Source organism: Phascolarctos cinereus, unplaced genomic scaffold, assembly GCF_003287225.1.
Source record: "Phascolarctos cinereus isolate Bilbo 61053 unplaced genomic scaffold, phaCin_HiC Scaffold_4;HRSCAF=312, whole genome shotgun sequence".
In the NCBI taxonomy this organism is placed as follows: domain Eukaryota; kingdom Metazoa; phylum Chordata; class Mammalia; order Diprotodontia; family Phascolarctidae; genus Phascolarctos; species Phascolarctos cinereus.
The window spans coordinates 122470612-122488577 of NW_027555847.1; the positions used below are offsets into that span (position 1 = coordinate 122470612).

Below are 17966 nucleotides of genomic sequence, written 5' to 3' on the forward strand. Positions count from 1 at the left end.
CTGTTGGACTTTGGAGGGGAAGGGTTGTTGTGGTTTGGGCTATAATCTTTTTTTCCTTTGTTTAGATTATGCTTTATATATTGTTCTCTTTGAGTGTTTTATTTCTAGGATGGAGGTCCGGGTTATTTGCCAGTAGGCATACACGAGGACTGAAATTCTAATGTCTTAGGCATTATTCATTCTGCCCAAGTCTGAGTCCTAAGGGATTAACTAGGCTCCTTGTCATTAGTGATTTAAAGAGAATTTATACCACTTAATCAGGGAGACTTGGAATAGAGATAATTAAATGTATTAAAGCCCATTTTTTGGTGAATGTTATATAAACCAGTATTGAGAAGAAGATGTAGCTCTTTGGAACTGAAAAACTTCCTTGCCAATTTGAGTTAATATTGTAACTGACTTAGGTGCATCTTTGTATGGGGAAACTTGAAGGGGAAACTTGAAGAGCTATATCTATTTATCTATCTATCTCTCTACCTGTGTACATCTCTCTCTCTCTCCACATATATATGTATATATATATACACACATATACATATACATATACGTATTTATACATGCACATGTATGTTTATGTATCTATGTGTGTATATGCATATCTATATCTATATATATGTATGTGTATATATGTATAAATATATGCATGTATAAATGTCCTTCCTGAGTTTGTATTTAGTAAAAGTTTTCTTATTACCTGTCTCATTGACTCAGTCTCTTCAGACCCTAAACTTGGAACCACTATGTGCATGGTGTAAATACATATTCACAAAACATCCTTTTAATAACATGTTAAAATCGGGAGTCAAGGTTAAGCTTATTATTCTATAATCTGAAGAAGCCACCTTCTTCCTCTTTTTGAAAATGGGAACCACAAGTGCCTCTCTCTAGTCCTGTGGCCCCTCTCCTCTTCTGTCTAAATTTTTGCAGATCACTAATGATGTCTCTAGAATCTTATCTACAGGTTTTTTTCCCATACTGTGGGATGTACGTTGTCTGGCCCTGATAACACGAACTATTGAGAGCAGCTACGTCAATTTAACTAAATTCAACAAACATCTACTAGTGCTTAATAAATACAGGGCATTACACTAAGCCCTATGGATGCAATATTGAAAAACAGCATACCTTCAATGAGCTTATAGTCTACTGAATGCTACAATATGTAAACAGATAAGTATAATAAAAGATAGATGAAGACAAAAAGAAAAAAATCCAGATATATTTCTCTACAAAACCACTGGAGAGAAATAACACTTTCCATTAGAAGAACCAGGAAAGGTTTCAAGGAGGATTATGGCACTCAAACTGAATATCGAAAAGGAAGAATTTGACAGGAGGTGACAAAGAGGAAATGCATTCAGTGAAGCAGGGAGGGCAGGGAGAAGAGGACAAGCTATATGGATGAATGGAGGAGAAAGATATTTTGAGTTCAGGGAATAGCCAATAGTTTAGTTTGCTACAATGCAAAGTGTGTGAAGGGGAGTGAAATAAGGCTGAAATGTAGGTCAGAACCAGGCTAAAGAGGCTGATTTTATACTCTCAGTAAAAGGTTATCACTGAAGGTTTTTAAGACAGGGGAATAACATGGTCAGATTTGTTTTTCACACATTCCTGTTAACTGTTTTTGTTTTATACTTCTCATTGTAGAGAGAATTCTCTTTGGAATAGAAAGCCTAAAGCGAATTTTAAATGAAAATCCAACCACTGAAACTGATGTGTCAGTAGGAGAACTCATGAATCTCATGAATAAGGTAATCATTCTTCCTACTGCTCTAGTTGAAATCTATACTTCCAATTGAAAAGTTCTGGGGTTGGGGGAGGGGGGGAAGCAGGATTTGTTTCTATTTTATAAAACCACATGCATTGTTGGTGTGCCATTTATTAATAATAGTTCCTGGGCTTTAAACATCTGAACTATGATTTATTTTATTTCTCTAACTCACTTAATTATGATGAAGATGGTGACAAGATATTTCCCTTAACTTGTTTTTAAGAAAAAAGTATTAATTGGAATTAATTGGAAAACCACAACAAATTTTCAGTGACCAAAAAAGGAATTGAGAGGCATGGTGGGCAGAAGTATATTACAGTGTATTTCCGGTAATGATCCATGTGCAAGAAGTGATAGGAGGCATATAATTGAGGAAATGTCTGATCCAAAAAAGAGGTGGGCCAGTCGTGGTGAGAGCAACAGATAACAGACAGACAACCTATGTGTTGCAGTAATCACCACAAAACACAAAAAGGCTAAAGGAAAGCCTCTAGCATGCTCAGTGAAATCTCTCTGAATCTTTCATGGAAGAACACGGGTAAGAAATCAAACAGGAAGAGAATGTATGGATGGGTTGTGGTCTGTACCAATGAAAGAAATACCCATATCAATAAGATCACAGATTTATTCAAGTATTAAAGGAATATTACTATGGTGGTTATTTTAAATATAATTTTAATTGTTGTTATAATATACTCTTTGACTCAGGCATTAGGAAACCATTTCTGGCTCCATTTTGATCAATATTTTTAATCAAATTTCCTTTATTAATTATTATTTTGTTGCATTATGATATATGAAGGAATTAAGAAGTAATGACTTAGTGAGTGCATAGACAGCTGATCTTGAATCAGGAATTCAAATCCTTGTCTCTGATATAAACAAGCTGTGTGACTTTTGGCAAATCATTTAACTTTGAAGCACTATAGGTGACTTATTAAAATAGGTTATAAGTAAGTTGCCAGTCTGCATTTGCAGACAGTCCCCTTACCAAAATTTCTATATACTAACAAAATCACAAATTCAGACCCTATCCCACCCTCAAATTTTGTAAAGCATAACAGGTGAGTGGCCAATGGGAATCCTGTCCTCAGAGCATATGCAGCTCTGCCTGCTGCCAAACCACGTGGAGAGCCATTGTGAGCCTGCTCCTGGAAGTGTGATGTGATGATACTCTCTACTTCAGAAAATACTTGAGTGTGACTGTTTTTGATCCTCTAACCAATGGTGAAATTCAAATGGCTCCTAAGCCAGACCAATGAGTGCATACAAAGATAGCAGTGGGGGAACTTGGTCCTTTTCTCCCCTTCCTGTTCTCCAGCATGGAGAACTAGATGCTGTTGGTTTCTATGTGAGGAAGGGACCTTGCACATGAAGCCATGAACTCATGGCTCTATGGTTCCTGAAAGAGGTCCCCCTCTCACCATCATCCTACTCCCTCAATCTGAATTAACACGAAGGTATGAGTACATGACCTTCCTACTAATTATGTTCCTGTTGCATCTACTATTTCTTGCCTTAAGTGAATGTTGATTAGAGATAAAGTTGATAAGCTGTGACCTTGTAAACTTTAAAAGATCAGGAGATGGCTACCATTAGACACAAATGTGTGTGTATGTATATACATATACACACACACATATAACACCATTCTATACCTTTTTTTAATTTGTCAGTTCTTTCTCTGGATTCAGATAGCATCTTCCTTCATATGTCCTTTGTGGCCAATTTGGGTATTTATAATAGTTAAAATGACTTAGTCACTCAAAGTTGTTCTTAAAACAATATCGCTGCTATTATATACAACATTCTCTTGGTTCTACTCATTTCACTCTTCATTATTTCATGCAAGATGTACAGAATGGCTTTACATATTTGTGTCTAATGGTAGCCATCTCTATGGGAAGAAGAAAGAAAAAAAGGGAAAAAAGAAAGTTACATTTCATTATATATTTTAAAAAGAATAGCAAATTTTATATAATAGATTTTCAGTTTCATGTACAAATTTTTTTCTATGCTTTTACATTAGGGAAATGTTTGTTTTATTTCTTACATTCAAAAAAAATTAATTTAATTTAAAAAATAAAGTCAGGAGAGCCATGAGAGGTCTGGGAACTAGAGTCTACAACAGAGTTTGTATATAGCCAAGCTGCATCCACAGCCTGTAAAAATGACCATGACCTAGCTTAGTAGTGGACTGATCCCTCATCAAAGAGGTCCAGTCCTACCAGCATGGACTCTGTCCATTGGCTATGCCACATTTGGAAGTGAATTTGGTGGAACTTTTTAGCAAATATTTTAAGTGTAAGCCTACTCTCCTCAGACACCCAGGTGGTATAGGGGCTGTGTGTCCTCAGAGTGTTTGGGGAATGGTTTGTACTTCTGTTCATCCATCTTCTTAGTAAGTTTCCCTTTTAAAAAATAATTGATGCTAATTGGTTAAATAAAACTGAAACGCAAATGGTTTTAGGATATCCATGACATAAAAGAGATACTGTTAACTGGTGACTGGTATCAGTAAAACATACCAGAGTAGGAGCTCAAGCTGACACCATTAGAGAAAAACTTTTAAGGATACCCCTAAAATCCTGAGGAGAAAAAAAAAATCTTGAAAGATGTAGCCAGCCTTGCTCAGGGACCCAACTTAGAGAGGAGTTGGAATAAGGATTTCCCAGAGTTTATAAGGACTTTTATAAAAGGTTTGCCTTTCTGCAAATATAAAAATGCCTTTCTGCATTTGTTTATATCTATACTGTAGGACATGATTAGTTTTCATGAAAGCACCATGCAGGTTTGAATAAAAAGTAGTTTCCCTAATATGTCTGTTAATAGATATGGATTTATGTATATGAAATCCACTTTTTCTGCATTCTCTGAATTTTGTTATTGTGTTTCTGTGACATTTGAAATCTCCTATTATTGTCTTTCTTTCTACTCCTTTTTGCATTTCCGTTAATTTTTCCTTTAAGGATCTAGTTTTTGCTGGGTAAATATTGAGAATGTTTGACTATGACATATTTTTAAACATTGTTTCTACATTTGTTCTCATTTTTTGTACTTTGAATTAAACTTTGTCCAATTCATGATTGCAACTCCTGATTCTCTAAGTCAAATGAAACACAGTAAATATTATTCTAAGTTTTCTTTCTAACTCTCTGTCAAGTCTTTCCTGATCGTCCTCCCCCCAGTTTGACAGTTGCTATCCCTATCCCCATCATTGTGTATTTATTTTCTATACATCATCTATGTACTGATCTATGAATGTTATACTTCCCCAAAGAAAGTTTTGAGGAAACTCACTTTTGTATTTGTATTGCCAGGATCTAGCAAAGTCCCTGGAATAATGGTGCGGAATACAGAGTTAAAAAAAAAAGTGCTGGAGGAAATACTAACAATGGGGGAATCAGGAAAGGCCACTTTTGGGGGGGGAATGGGTGTTACTAAATCTAAACTTTAATGACAGCTAGTTATTCCAAGAGGTTAGGTCAGAAGGGAGAGCATTCCAAATATACAAGAACAATTGCCTATACAAATATACTGAGGAGCTAGATGGAATTTCATGTTACAGCAACAGCAAGGTCAGTTTGGCTAGGACGCAAATGGTGTCTAAGGGGAAAGAACATGTAACTAGCCTGTGAGGAAATGCTAAAGCTAGACTGTGAAAGGGTTTAAATGTTGGAAATGTTAGTATTTTATCCTAGAGGCAACTGAGAGCCACTTAAGCTTCTTCAAAAATGTGATGACATAGTCAGAACCATACTTAAGGAATACAATTTGTCGATTCAGTGTAGGATATACTGAAGAAGAAGAAAGAGACTAGCTGCAGGGAGGCCAATTAGGAGGCTACTGCAATGGTCCTTGGGAAAGGTGATAAAAGTCTTAAGGAAATCCATTATGGCAAGAGGCAGCCCTTCAAGAAACACACTTGAAACACAAAGATTCATAGAGAGGTAAAAAGAGGGCTGGAGCAAAATCTATTATGCTTCAGGAGAACTCAAAAAAGCAAGGGTAGCAAACATGATTTCAGATGAGACAACACCAGGAAAAAAAAAGTCATATAAGCAGGGAAACCACATTATGTTTAAAGGCATCTTAGATAACAAATCAATATCAATACTTATATGTATTATATATGTATATATAATATGTATGCACATGTACATATGTATACATATATACACATATATTTTCCATGAATGTCACAGTATATAAATGTTTAAAAGAAAAATAATTGAATTTCAGGAGAAACAGAGTAAAACTATAATAGTTTGAGACTTCAACATACTTTTTCAGACCAAGACCATATAGCAAAGAGACAAATAAAAAAGAAGTTAAGGCCCTGAATAAGAACTTTAGAAAAATTAGAGACCATAGATTTTGGCAATTATTAAACAGGAAGAAAAAGGAATTTATATATTTCTCAACTGTGCATGGCACCTTTATAAAAACTGATTCTGTATTTGGGCATAAAGACCTCCCTGATCACAATACAATAAAAATTATATTCAATAAAAGATCTTTGAAAATAAGGTTTATATGCCCAAAGGGCTACAAAAATGTGCATACCCTTTGATCCAGCAATAGCACTTCTAGGGCTATATCCCAAAGAGATCACACAAATGGGAAAAGGACCCACATGTACAAAAATATTCATAGCAGCTCTTTTTGTGTGGGCAAAGAATTGGAAATTGAGAGGATGCCCATCATCTGGGGAATGGCTGAGCAAGTTGTGGTATATGAATGTAATGGAATACTATTGTGCTATAAGAAATGATGAACAGGCTGACTTCAGAAAAACCTGGAAAGACTTATATGGTCTGATGCTGAGTGAAGTGAGCAGAACCAACAGGACTTTGTACACAATAACAGCCACGTTATGCGATGAGTAAGATTGTTAAACTGAACCCTTCTCAGCATTACAAGGATCTAAGACATCTCCAGAGGCCTCCGGATGGAAAATGCTGTCCACATCCAAAGAAAGAACTATGGAAGTTGAATCACTATCACTTATTTTTCCCTTCATCTTTCTGATAGTTCCTCCTTTGGTTTTAATTTTTACTTACAACTTCACTAATGTGAAAATATGTTTAATAGGAATGTAAATGTAAAGCCAATATGAGATTGTGTGCCGTCTTGGGGAGGGTGGGGGGGAGGAAGGGGGAGAAAAATTTTCAACTCAAAAGCATATGGAAGTGATTGTTGATAAATCAAAATAAATTAATAAAATTTAAAAAAAAAGAGAAAATAAGGTTTAAATTAAATGGACACTGAATAATTAAATTATAAGGAACTGATGGGTCAAAGAATATATCATAGAAACAATAGGAAATCTGATTAAGATACCAAAACTTTTAGCATTATCTTAGTCAGTCCTTAGGGAAATATTTTGTATCTCTAAATTCATTCATCAACAAAATGGAAAAAAGAACAGATCAATGAATTGAGTATGCAACTAAAAAAAGCTGGAAAAGCAAAAAAAAAAAATCTATAAACCCCAACTAAGGACCAAAGTAGAAATTCTGAAAATCAAAGAAATGACTAGCAGAAAGTTTTAAATTTTATTTTGTTATATAGCATGTCATTGCAATGCAATGATTTGAAAATACAAATGGCATCTCCTTTAAATCTTGTGCACTTAACACTTGGTTTTTTTTTCAATAAACACTCCCTCTTCATCTTAAATAACAGTAGTATCAATAGCCATATTACCCAATTAAGGCAGTGCAATGAAATACTACTTTTTTTTTAGTAGCAAGACAGAGCAATTTATTTTCACTATTCATCTTTGGCAGTGTCATTCAATGTCTGAGTTTTAATTCAAGGCAACACTACTAGAGAGCAATAAATTCTATCGAAGGAAACAAGTTGCATCATAACTATTCTTTTGTTATTAAAAAATTAACGTGTCACTTTCACCATTCCCTCCCCCCACCCAGCACTGAGCAAATTTTTTTAAAAACTGTTCAATACATAGCTATATAATCCAGCAAAATGAATTTCCACAGGGGCATGTCTGAAAGTGCAAGTCTCCTATATTATGGCAAGAGGCAGCCCTTCAAGTTCATCACCTCTCCATCATGAAGTGATACCAGAGTTTCAAAGTTTTCAAAGTTGTTTTTCAATATTACATAAATTGTTCTATTTCTGTTCATTTCACTCTGGATCAGCTCAGAGGTCTTCCCATTTTCTCTGAAACTGTCCATTTCATCATTTCATTGATATAGAACTATAAGTTGTTTAGCCATTCCACAATATAAGGATACTACCTTAGTTTCCAACTTTTGGCTACCATGAAAAGATCTGACATGAATATTTTGTACATATAAGTCATTTTCCTCTTTCTCTGAGGGTAGATTAAAACTAAAAGCAAAAAAAAAACACTCATTGAATTGAAAAAATAGGAGTTTTTAAAAGATAAACAGCTTTTAGCAAAATAAAGCTGCCAACTTTGATTTTAAAAAGAAAAGCAAATGTTTCATCAAAATATGAGAAAGGAAAATTTATAACAATTGAAGGTAACAAAACAAAGTATCAGAAACTATTTTGCCCAATTATATGCCAACAAACTGATAATGTAGTTGAAATGGATATTTACAAAGATATAAAGTATCCAGATAAATGAAAAAAAAACAGGTTATTTAAATACTCCATTATCAGAAAAAAAAAAATTTTGAACAAGTCATTAATGCTCTCAAAGAGAAAAAAAACCTAGGACTTGATGGATTTACAAGTAAATTCTATCAACTATTTAAAAGACAACTAACTGGACATTATGTAAATATTCTGAAAAAATATAAATAGAAGGAATCCTTCTAAATTCTATGAGAAAAATATGCTTTTGATATTTAAAGCAACTAAAGAAAACTATAGACCAATGTAATGAACAATGACACAAAACAGTAACTATTAGGGGGCAGCTAGGTGGTGCAGTGGATAGAGCACCGGCCCTGGATTCAGGAGGACCTGAGTTCAAATCCGGCCTCAGACACATAACACTCACTAGCTGTGTGAACTTGGGCAAGTCACTTAACCCCATTGCCTAACAAAAAAAAAAACAAAAACCAAAAAAAAAACCCAGTAACTATTAGCAAAAAGGCTACAATGACATTAAAAAAAGACTATGACCAGGTTGGATTTATACCAGGAATACAGAGTTGGTTCAATATAGGGAAAATTATAAACATAATAGACCATATTTAAAAAATAATTTAAAAAAACACAATTCTATCAACAATATTGAAAAAGCTTTTAGCAAAAATCTAATAGCCAAATCTATTTTTGGGGAGGCAATCAGGGTTAAGTGACTTGCCCAGCTTCACATAGCTTGTAACTGTCAAGAGTCTGAGGCCAAATTTGAATCAGGTCCTCCTGATTCCAGGGCCAGTGCTCTATGCACTGTGCCACCTAGCTGCCCTGTCAAATCTATCTTTGAAAAAGCATAAGAATAAATAAGAAGCATAGGAGTAAATTATGGCCTTTAATATAGCAAGTAGTATCTTTCAAAAACCAAAAGCCAACATTATCTGTAAAGGTTAAAGGAAAGAGGTATTTCCTATAAGATCAGTAGTAAAGAAGGGATGTCCATGTATCACCAATACTATTTAACAGAGTAATAGAAATGCTAACTATAGCAATAAACAAGAAAAAAAATCAAGGGAATAAGCATAATTAAAGAGAAAACAAATGAACGGGAAAAAAAAAACTATGGCTTTTTTTTTGCACATTATCTGATTGTCTATGGAGAGACCCCCAAAGAATCTACTAAAATTAAGTGACGTAGCTTTGATTCGAGACAATCTGAAAACCAGATTGGAACTATTGACCAAAAAGGCACTGCACTGTGACTTTTTTTTTAAATCTTTTGATCCTGCTATATCATTACTAGGTCTATACTACAAAATGATTGGGAAAAATAGGACCTATTGTGAAAACATATTTAAAGCAGCTCTTTTTGGTTTTTAATAGCAAAGAATCAGAAGTTCAGAGCTTACCCATCCATTGGGGAATGGCTAAACAATTTATGGCATGTGAATATATATTATTTGGTTAAAAGAAATAAAGAAAGGTACTGTTTCACAGAAATCTGAGAAGTCTTGTATGAATTGATTCAGAGCGAAGTAAATAATCAGAATAACACTTCATACAATAATAAAGAAAAAGAACTTTGAAAGGCTAAAAACTCTGATCCATGTAATGAACAACCAGGATTCCAGTGAACTGATAATGAATCATGGTACCCACCTCCTGACAGAGATGTAAAAGACTGAAGACATAGAACAAAACACACGTTTTCAGACACAAGTCAAAGTGGGAATTTGTTTTGCTTGACTATGCATATTTGTTATAAGAGTTTGGGTTTTTTTCTCTTTTTTCCCCCAATTTGGAGGATGGGCAAAAAGAGTTAAGGATAAGGTAGCTCCCAAAAAGCTTGTTGAAGCTTTTTTTTCTTTGATGCACATAAAAGTACTGAAATCCAGAAACAATCAAAAACAAAAAGAAATTCAAATGCTGAATTTCCAAGGCAGGGTCCCTCTTTCAGGGCAGAGTTAGAGAAAAATATAATTTTCCCTCAATCACACGTTAAAACAATTTTTTTTAACATTTGGTTTTTTTTCAAGTTTTGAGTTCCAAATTCTATCCCTCCCCCCTCCCTGAGACGGTAAGCAATTATATATATATGTGTGTGTGTGTGTGTGTGTGTGTGTGTGTGTGTGTGTGTGTGTGTATGTATATATAGGTTATACATGTATAATCATGTAAAACATTTCCATATTAGTCATTTTGTACAAGAAGATTCGAATAAAAGAAAAAAATGAAAGTGAAAAATAACATGCTTCAGTCTGTACTCTAACAATATCAGTTCTTTAGTACATTTCATCATTAGTTCTTTGGGATGTCCAGAACAGATATTAAAAAAAGAAAAGCACGTCATATACGATATTTGCAATATCGTATGCAATCCTCTTTTATGTTCTTTTTATTTGCAAATGTTCGTGCTTGTCGTTCTCTGTCAAGTTCAGAAAAATAAAAAATAACTATTCAGAAGAAAAGAGGTGGCACTTAAGTTCAGCCTTAAAAGAACCAACTTCAAAAAGCAGAGGGTCAGCCTCAACTAAACTGAAGGGACACTCAAGAAGCGCCGTGATTCATTCACATCGAAAGTGCTCTCCCACTAGCTGGCTGTGTTCCTTTAGGCCAGTCAATTGCCCTCTCTGAGCCCACGGCGATTCCATTCTCTGTGTAAAAATGATGAGAGTAGACTCTAAAGGTCCTTCCACCCCGGCAAGCAATGTAGGAGGACCTGAGGTCACAGGCTAGCCCCTTCCCTGCCCCTACCCCAAGTCCAGCGGCTCATCAGGAGCTACTAACTAGAGGTCCAGTGACAGGCGACTCCTCAGGTCCATTTCCTCAGGAAATAGAACGGGAACCTATTCTTTAGTAAGTCCTTTGTGCAAAGCACTGCGCTCAGAGCTGCAGATACAATTACAGAAGCAAAATACAAAGCCCAGAAAGAAAAAGGAGTGAAAACGCTAAACTTCAGAATTACGGTAAAAGGCTTGGCAAAAAGCGCAGGAAAAAACCCTCACCCCACACTGTGGCCACGTCCCCCTTTTAAACTACGGATGCCTTTAAGGCCAAACTTCCTCCTCAACTCCTCCAAGTGACGTTTATGCAGAAGAGACCCAATAGAAACCCTCGTTCTTTCCCTCCGCCCGCCCACCCAGCCTTTCCCCGTCAACCGGAAAACGGAAGTCAGGAAACAGCCTCCAGTGGCTGGAGGCAGAGAAGAGGGGGAGGGCGGGCCCAAGAGAGTAGCGGCGGAAACGGCCTTGGCAACGGTTCTGTGGTAGCTGCGACACGTGCGCGGTGAGTGCGGGGTTCAAGCGGGCCTCGGGGCTGTGGCTGGAAGCTTCGCCGCGCGAGCCCGTCGGTTGTGAGGCTTTGTCTCCGTGGGCTCCGCTAGGGGCGGGGGGACCTGCCTGGCGCTCCGGGGGAGGGCGGTTAGGTCCTGGGGTCTGACCCGCGGCCGGCCCTCTGGGGAGAAGCTGCCGGTCCCGCAGGGCGCCGCCAGCCTCCGCCGACTGTCCGCTCGGAAGGACTTGGTTTTTGTGTGTTTGTTCTGTTTGCTCTTCCCGCCAGGGAAGAGAAGAAACGGCGTTTCGTGAAGCCTCGCATCTCTTAAGTAATTACCGCTGGTCGCGTTTCTCCGGCTTTCTTTCTCAAACTCAACCGCTCCTTGACGCGGGGAGCGGGGGCGGTTTCCACGAGAACTTTGGGCAAAGGAGCAGGTGTCGCGGGAAGGGGTGAGGGGCCCCGGATCGGAGACGGAGGCCCTAGGCCCTTCGCTTAAATTTTGTGTGGTCGTGAGAGCTCCCTCGTCTTTAAAATGAGGGGGATGCACTAGGTGACTTCAAAACTTGCATTTCTAAGTCTATGAATCTTTGATCTTAGATCTTTGTTGTCTTTGTTATCCATGTCCGAGGACCCCTGAAGGTCCTAAGACCAAAACTATTTTCACAATAATAACACTACCTTTGTAACTTACACATATATCCAATTATATGAAAAAGAGACCATCCTTTAAGAAGGGGGAAAAAAGCCTACCCCTTACTCTAACATCCCTTCTTATACTAGCTCTTCATTCTATCAGAGTTTAAACTTGATATTTCACACTTCTTCATCCATTCATTCCTCAACTTCTAGTAAGCCACTCGTTTTCTAATCCACCACTATTGAAACTGATTTCTCAAAGCAGTTTTTCAATTGCTAAATTTATTGACTTTGTCTTAGTTCTTGTGTTCCATCTTGCTGTAATAGTTGGATACCACTTGCTACCTTCTGGAACACTTTCCCTCTGGACCTCTGTAATCTGTAAGTTACCTTTTGATATCTCTTGTCAGTTAATCTTCTCTCTGTTTCCCAAAGCCCTTTCCTAGGCTTTCCTATTCATCTATGTTCTTTCTTGCTAAATTTATCTGCTCCCATGCATTCAGTTATCACCTCTACCCAACTGACTTCAAAATCTGTGTATCCAATAATTTCTGTAGTCCCAAAGCTCTGCCTGTTAAATATCTCAGCCTGCTCTTCCTGCTTATTCTTCAAATTCAACATGGCCATATACTCTTCTTCCTTCCTAAATCTGACCTTCCTCACAAATTCTCAATTTCTTTTCATAGCATCTCCATCTTCCTAGTCATCCAGACTAGAAAACTCAGGATCATCTCTTCACTGTTCTGTCTCCCCCACCCCCATCTCAATAGCCAACTATTTACTAAGTCCTCTTAATCGTACTACCTTCAGTATGGTACAGTACAGAGAATCCTAGATTTTTGAGTCAAAAGGACCTGTGTTCAAATCCCAGGTGTGGTATTTGCTACCAGAGTAACTTTAAGCAAGTCATTTCACTGGCAGTGGTTTCTGTCAAGTGAAGGAGTTGGGCAGTGACCTCTAAGTTTTAAATCCGTGATCTAGCTCCTCTTTTTCACTTAAACTAACACTTAAATGGTTTATGCCCATATAGTTTTTGAACTGCACAATTGTAATAGTCTCCCAATGGGTCCCCCTGTCCTCAGTCTTTCCCACTACAGCCCTTAACACATTTACCAAAAATCTTTCTGATAAGTAATTTTTAATGGCGTTCCCTCATTCAAAAATTCAGTGATTCCCTATTGCCTATAGGATAAAATACAACTCCTTAGCCTAGCATTTAAGACCATTCATAATATCTTCTACCTGTCCAGCTTCATTACATATTACTCTATTTGCTGTGTATTCCTGCTGCCTCTTTACCTTATATTGATGCAGATCATCCTCTGTTCCTAGAAAGCAGTCATTCATCTCTACCTTTGAGGATCCTTCCCTTTCTTTCTCACATTAGGTGCTATCTCTTCAATAGAACTTTTTCTGGTTCTCCTAGATAAAATCTATTAGAGAACAGGATCTAGCGCTCCCCTTTGTTCCCATGACATTTGCCTTCTGTTATACTTAGCTGTATGTGTATCTTATCCTCTCTGATATGTGGGCTTAGGGGAAGGAATTAGATCTTAAAAAATTTTCTATTTGAATACCTAGCACACAGTACCTTGTATGATGTCCCAGGATAGATTATCTGTGCTAGTTGTTTGTATGTATACATATCTACATCATGAAATCTCTAACCTTTTACACATAGTACCTTGTACCTCACTTATTATCAGTTTACATTAAAACTTAATCTCTTCTAGGCTGTGAATCTTAGGTCTTGTTTTATTTGTATAGTGCTTAGTTTAGTGTCTTTTACTCTGCAAATAACTTATTGAAATAAATTGTTAACCAGAATAATTTCATTTTGAAAGTTGTTGGTTACCTGTACTTCTTGGATACATTGTATCTGGTATCTAATTGACATGGATAATCCATTTACTGTTGCATCTCACAACCCACCCATGCCTAAGTGTAACAGAAGCTAGATATTATAAAGGTAGTCTTAATATTGTAGGATTTTAGGATGGAGACAAGACAAATGGTGATACCGTGCTACTCAGTTCTCACAAAACATAAGTAATTATTTTAATTTCAGACAATGTTACAATGACTGAAATATTGTTTCCATGGTATTGTAGTTAACCAGAATGTTCATATTATGTAATATTGTGTTTTGTTAATTTTACTTTTTCAATCCTTTAAGGAGAACAATTTAATATGTTTCCCTCTTCCTTGAGTGCCTAATTTGATGATTACAACCTGATTAAATTAGTCCTTTGGTTTATTTTACAGAATTGCTACTATGGAAGTCAAAGGTAAAAAAAATTTCATGGGAAAGGGTGGAAAGACATCACAAGGGAGAAAAAGATTTAAAAAGGACAATGGTAAGACTACTGTGTGAAAATGTGCTTCATAAAGTTCCTTTGGTTAGTAGGATACTTTGGCGGGAAGGAGTATAACATAAGTAGTAAATACTAGACTGCACCATTTGGTAAAAATCAGTATTTCAATGTGTCTGAAATACTGGCATATAATTTGATGTAGCCAGGTTTATTCACATTCAAACCTAGGGATATGTAAATTACTAAAAATAAATTAGTATAGTATGTATGGTACCAATTATCATCTCTTGGAGAAAGACATCTAATTGGAATCATAAGTTCTATATTTTGGGGGGGGGGCCCAATGTTATTTTTACCTTTTTACTGAAAGTAATTTACCAAAACATTTTGCCTTTGCCTCATTCCCAAATATCTCTATTGTTCATTGCTCCTAGTTCTTCAAATTCAGTGTTAAAAAAAGAAAGAAAGAAAAATCTCAATAACTGTAATTAACCAACTACGTTTTCTACATAAGCCTTATTTCTTGCAGGATTCTGAGATTAAATCTATAATAATTTTCATTTTCTTTGTTAATGTTTTTAATTTAAGTATGCATATTATGGACAGTTAGAAATATAAGCTACCTCAAAATCGATGCCAAGTTAATGTTACCTATCAGAGTTAACCTCATAGAATCTGAGTTGGTGGTGATCTTAGAGATACTGTAATGTGTTATTCAATTTTCTATATCAGTTTTGTTCTACCAACTGTGAATGAATACTGAATTCTTAATTCTTCTCTGTAACAGGAGAAAAAGTCTAGACAAGACACATAATATGGTATTTCTTATCTTCATTATTGACTTCTAAATGAAAAAGTATTTGTTTCTCACAAAGAAATGTTCTTTATAGTCATGTGAGGAAAGGGCATAGTTCTAAGAACTATACTTCCATTCTAACTATTGTGTATTGATCAATATAGATTCTAAATCTCCAAAGAAGTTTCTGAGTAAAGGTGATGAAGGAGGAGGACCTAAATTCAGCTCCAAGAAATTTGAGAAAAGCAACACCAAGCCTGGGAAAACAAGCCTGAAACAATTCAAGAATAAGCAGCAAGGTGACACGTTGCCAAAGAAAACTGGTGCAAAACAGTTCAAGAATAAACAGGAAGGAGACGTGTTGCCCAAGAAGACGGGCCTGAAACAGTTAAAGAATAAACAGGAGTGGAGCATGTTGCCCAAGAAAACTGGCGCAAAACAGTTGAAGAGCAAACAAGAGGGAGACATGTTACCCAAGAAAAATGGTGCAAAACAGTTCAAGAGTAAACAGGAGGGAAACATGTTGCCCAAGAAAAATGGTGCAAAACAATTCAAGAATAAACAAGAGGGGCACTTGTTACCCAAGAAAACTAACCTGAAACAGTTCAAGAATAAACAAGAAGAAAACGTTTTGCAGACAAAAAGAAAGTTCCAATCTGAGGGCAGAGGTGAAGGTAAATACTTTGGGGAAGAATTTGATGTGCCAGGCTGCTAGATGGCACAATGGAGAGTGCTATACCTGGAGACAAGAAGACCTGAGTTCAAATACAGCCTCAGACACTTAACTAGCTGGGCAAGTCCCTTAGTCTCTCTGCCTCGATTTAAAAAATTGAAATAATATCATCTGCCTCCCAGGGTTCCTGTGAGGATAAATTGAGGCAATATTTATTTGTAAATTACCTTGCAAACTGTAAAGACTAATATGAATGCTAGCCTTTGAGTTATCAGTTATTATTGTTAAGCTCTAGTATAGATACTGTGTATAATTAGTCAACAAGCATTTATTGATTTCAAATTATGCCAGGTAATGTTCTAAGCCCTGGGAATACAAAGAAAGGCGAAATATACTGAGTGTAGCTAGTAATGGAAGTGATTCAGGGAGGGGGTAGAAATGGGGCCCTTGTAAAACTTATAATCACCCTCTGGGTCTTCTAGTTCCACACAATAACAATAGCAGTAGAATGTACTCCTTGAGGGCTACAATGGTTTTGGTTTGTTTTTTTTTTTCTTTGTTGCCCCAGTGCTTTCATGTAGTCCACATTTAGTAAATATTCAGTTGAATTAGATAAAAATAACTGACATTAAATATTTGTAAAGATTCTAATCTCTTCTCTTTATTTCATTTAAGCTTCACAATGACCCCGTGGGATAGATTCTGTAGGTCTTACATTTAAGATGAGGGCTTACATTTAACTTGAGAACTGGAGAGCTTGGGTAACTTGTCCCTGGCCACATTGATTGTGTCAGGTAGGATTCAAACCCAGGTCTTCCTCACTTTCAGTCCAGTTCTAATATGATAAACCAATAAGTATCTTTTTCACTTTCCAAAGTACATAGGATTATACCATGGGATCATAGATTTCGAACTTAAAAAGACCTTAAAGATTATGTAATTAAACTTCCTCATTTTACAGATTAACAAACCTGAGGCCCAGTTCAGAGACTAAGGATCTTGTCTAAGATTACACTGGTAGTAAGTAGTAGAGGCAGGATTTGAACTCCAGTCATCTCATGCCAGTTACGGTGGCCTCTTGTTCCAGTTAATTGATATAGAGGGAGTATGACACACTTTACCTACATTGTATGACTTAACTTTTACAATAGCCCCTGACATAGGTGGTGCAGGTATTATCTTAATTTTACAGTTAAGGAAACTGAGGTTTCACAGAGAGAAGTTGTGGCTCGTCCAGGGTCTCCAGCAAATAAGTAGCAGAGCCCAGTTTTGAACCTAAATCTTTTGGCTCTGAACCTGATGTTCTTTACACCCTTGTTGTTTTTGTGCCACAGTGAAAAATCCAAATGTTTCCAGAGTGCCAGATAAGCACCATTAATTAAAGATATAGGAGGCAAATTTCAACTCAGTAAATGAGAATCAACTTTCTTAAGCTTATGAAATAGAGTTCTTCGTGAAGTAGTGAAGTCCCTACTGGTTGAAGAGTTTAAACAAATCTTTTCATCAAGATGTCTTAGAGGGTAGCTCTTCATAGAAGGATAGGCTGAACTGAATGACCTGGTCACAAAAGGATTTACAGTAAAGCCTTAAAATAAATATATGCTGGCACACATGCAAATAACAAAGGAAATTTGAAGTTACCTAGATTTTTAATTCAACACACATTAATCGCCTACAGTGTGCAGAGCTTCATGTTTAGAAATCTGCAGATAAAAAGTTCCAGTAAGACTCTAGGCCTTCCCTTCAGTAATCTTCCAACTTAGTTTTACTGTTGTAACTGGGCCATGATAAATTAGAGGAACTAGGCAAATAGGGAAATCATGGAACGATTCCTCAGGGAGAAGATATTTGCCTTAGTCTTTAAGGAGAGGATAAGCATTTCCCAAGAGTCAGTGGCAATGGGAGCGCTCTGGGCACGCA

The 17966-nt window shown here is 36.5% G+C and overlaps 1 protein-coding gene across 2 annotated transcripts in view; it reads left to right on the forward strand.

Annotated features, from left to right (window-relative positions):
- The first annotated feature begins 11530 nt into the window (after positions 1-11530).
- The window catches only part of PUM3 (pumilio RNA binding family member 3), a 35650-nt gene continuing 29214 nt past the window's right edge, over positions 11531-17966 (forward strand). Inside the window, exons 1-3 of one of the 2 annotated variants that reach the window (XM_021006320.2) lie at positions 11531-11638; positions 14528-14619; positions 15538-16047. In XM_021006320.2, the coding sequence (XP_020861979.1) occupies positions 14538-14619; positions 15538-16047 (592 nt within the window). In that variant the 5' untranslated portion in view covers positions 11531-11638; positions 14528-14537. Of the gene's footprint in view, positions 11639-11745; positions 11955-14527; positions 14620-15537; positions 16048-17966 lie in introns of those variants that run through there. The other variant, XM_021006321.2, reaches the window with a different exon arrangement.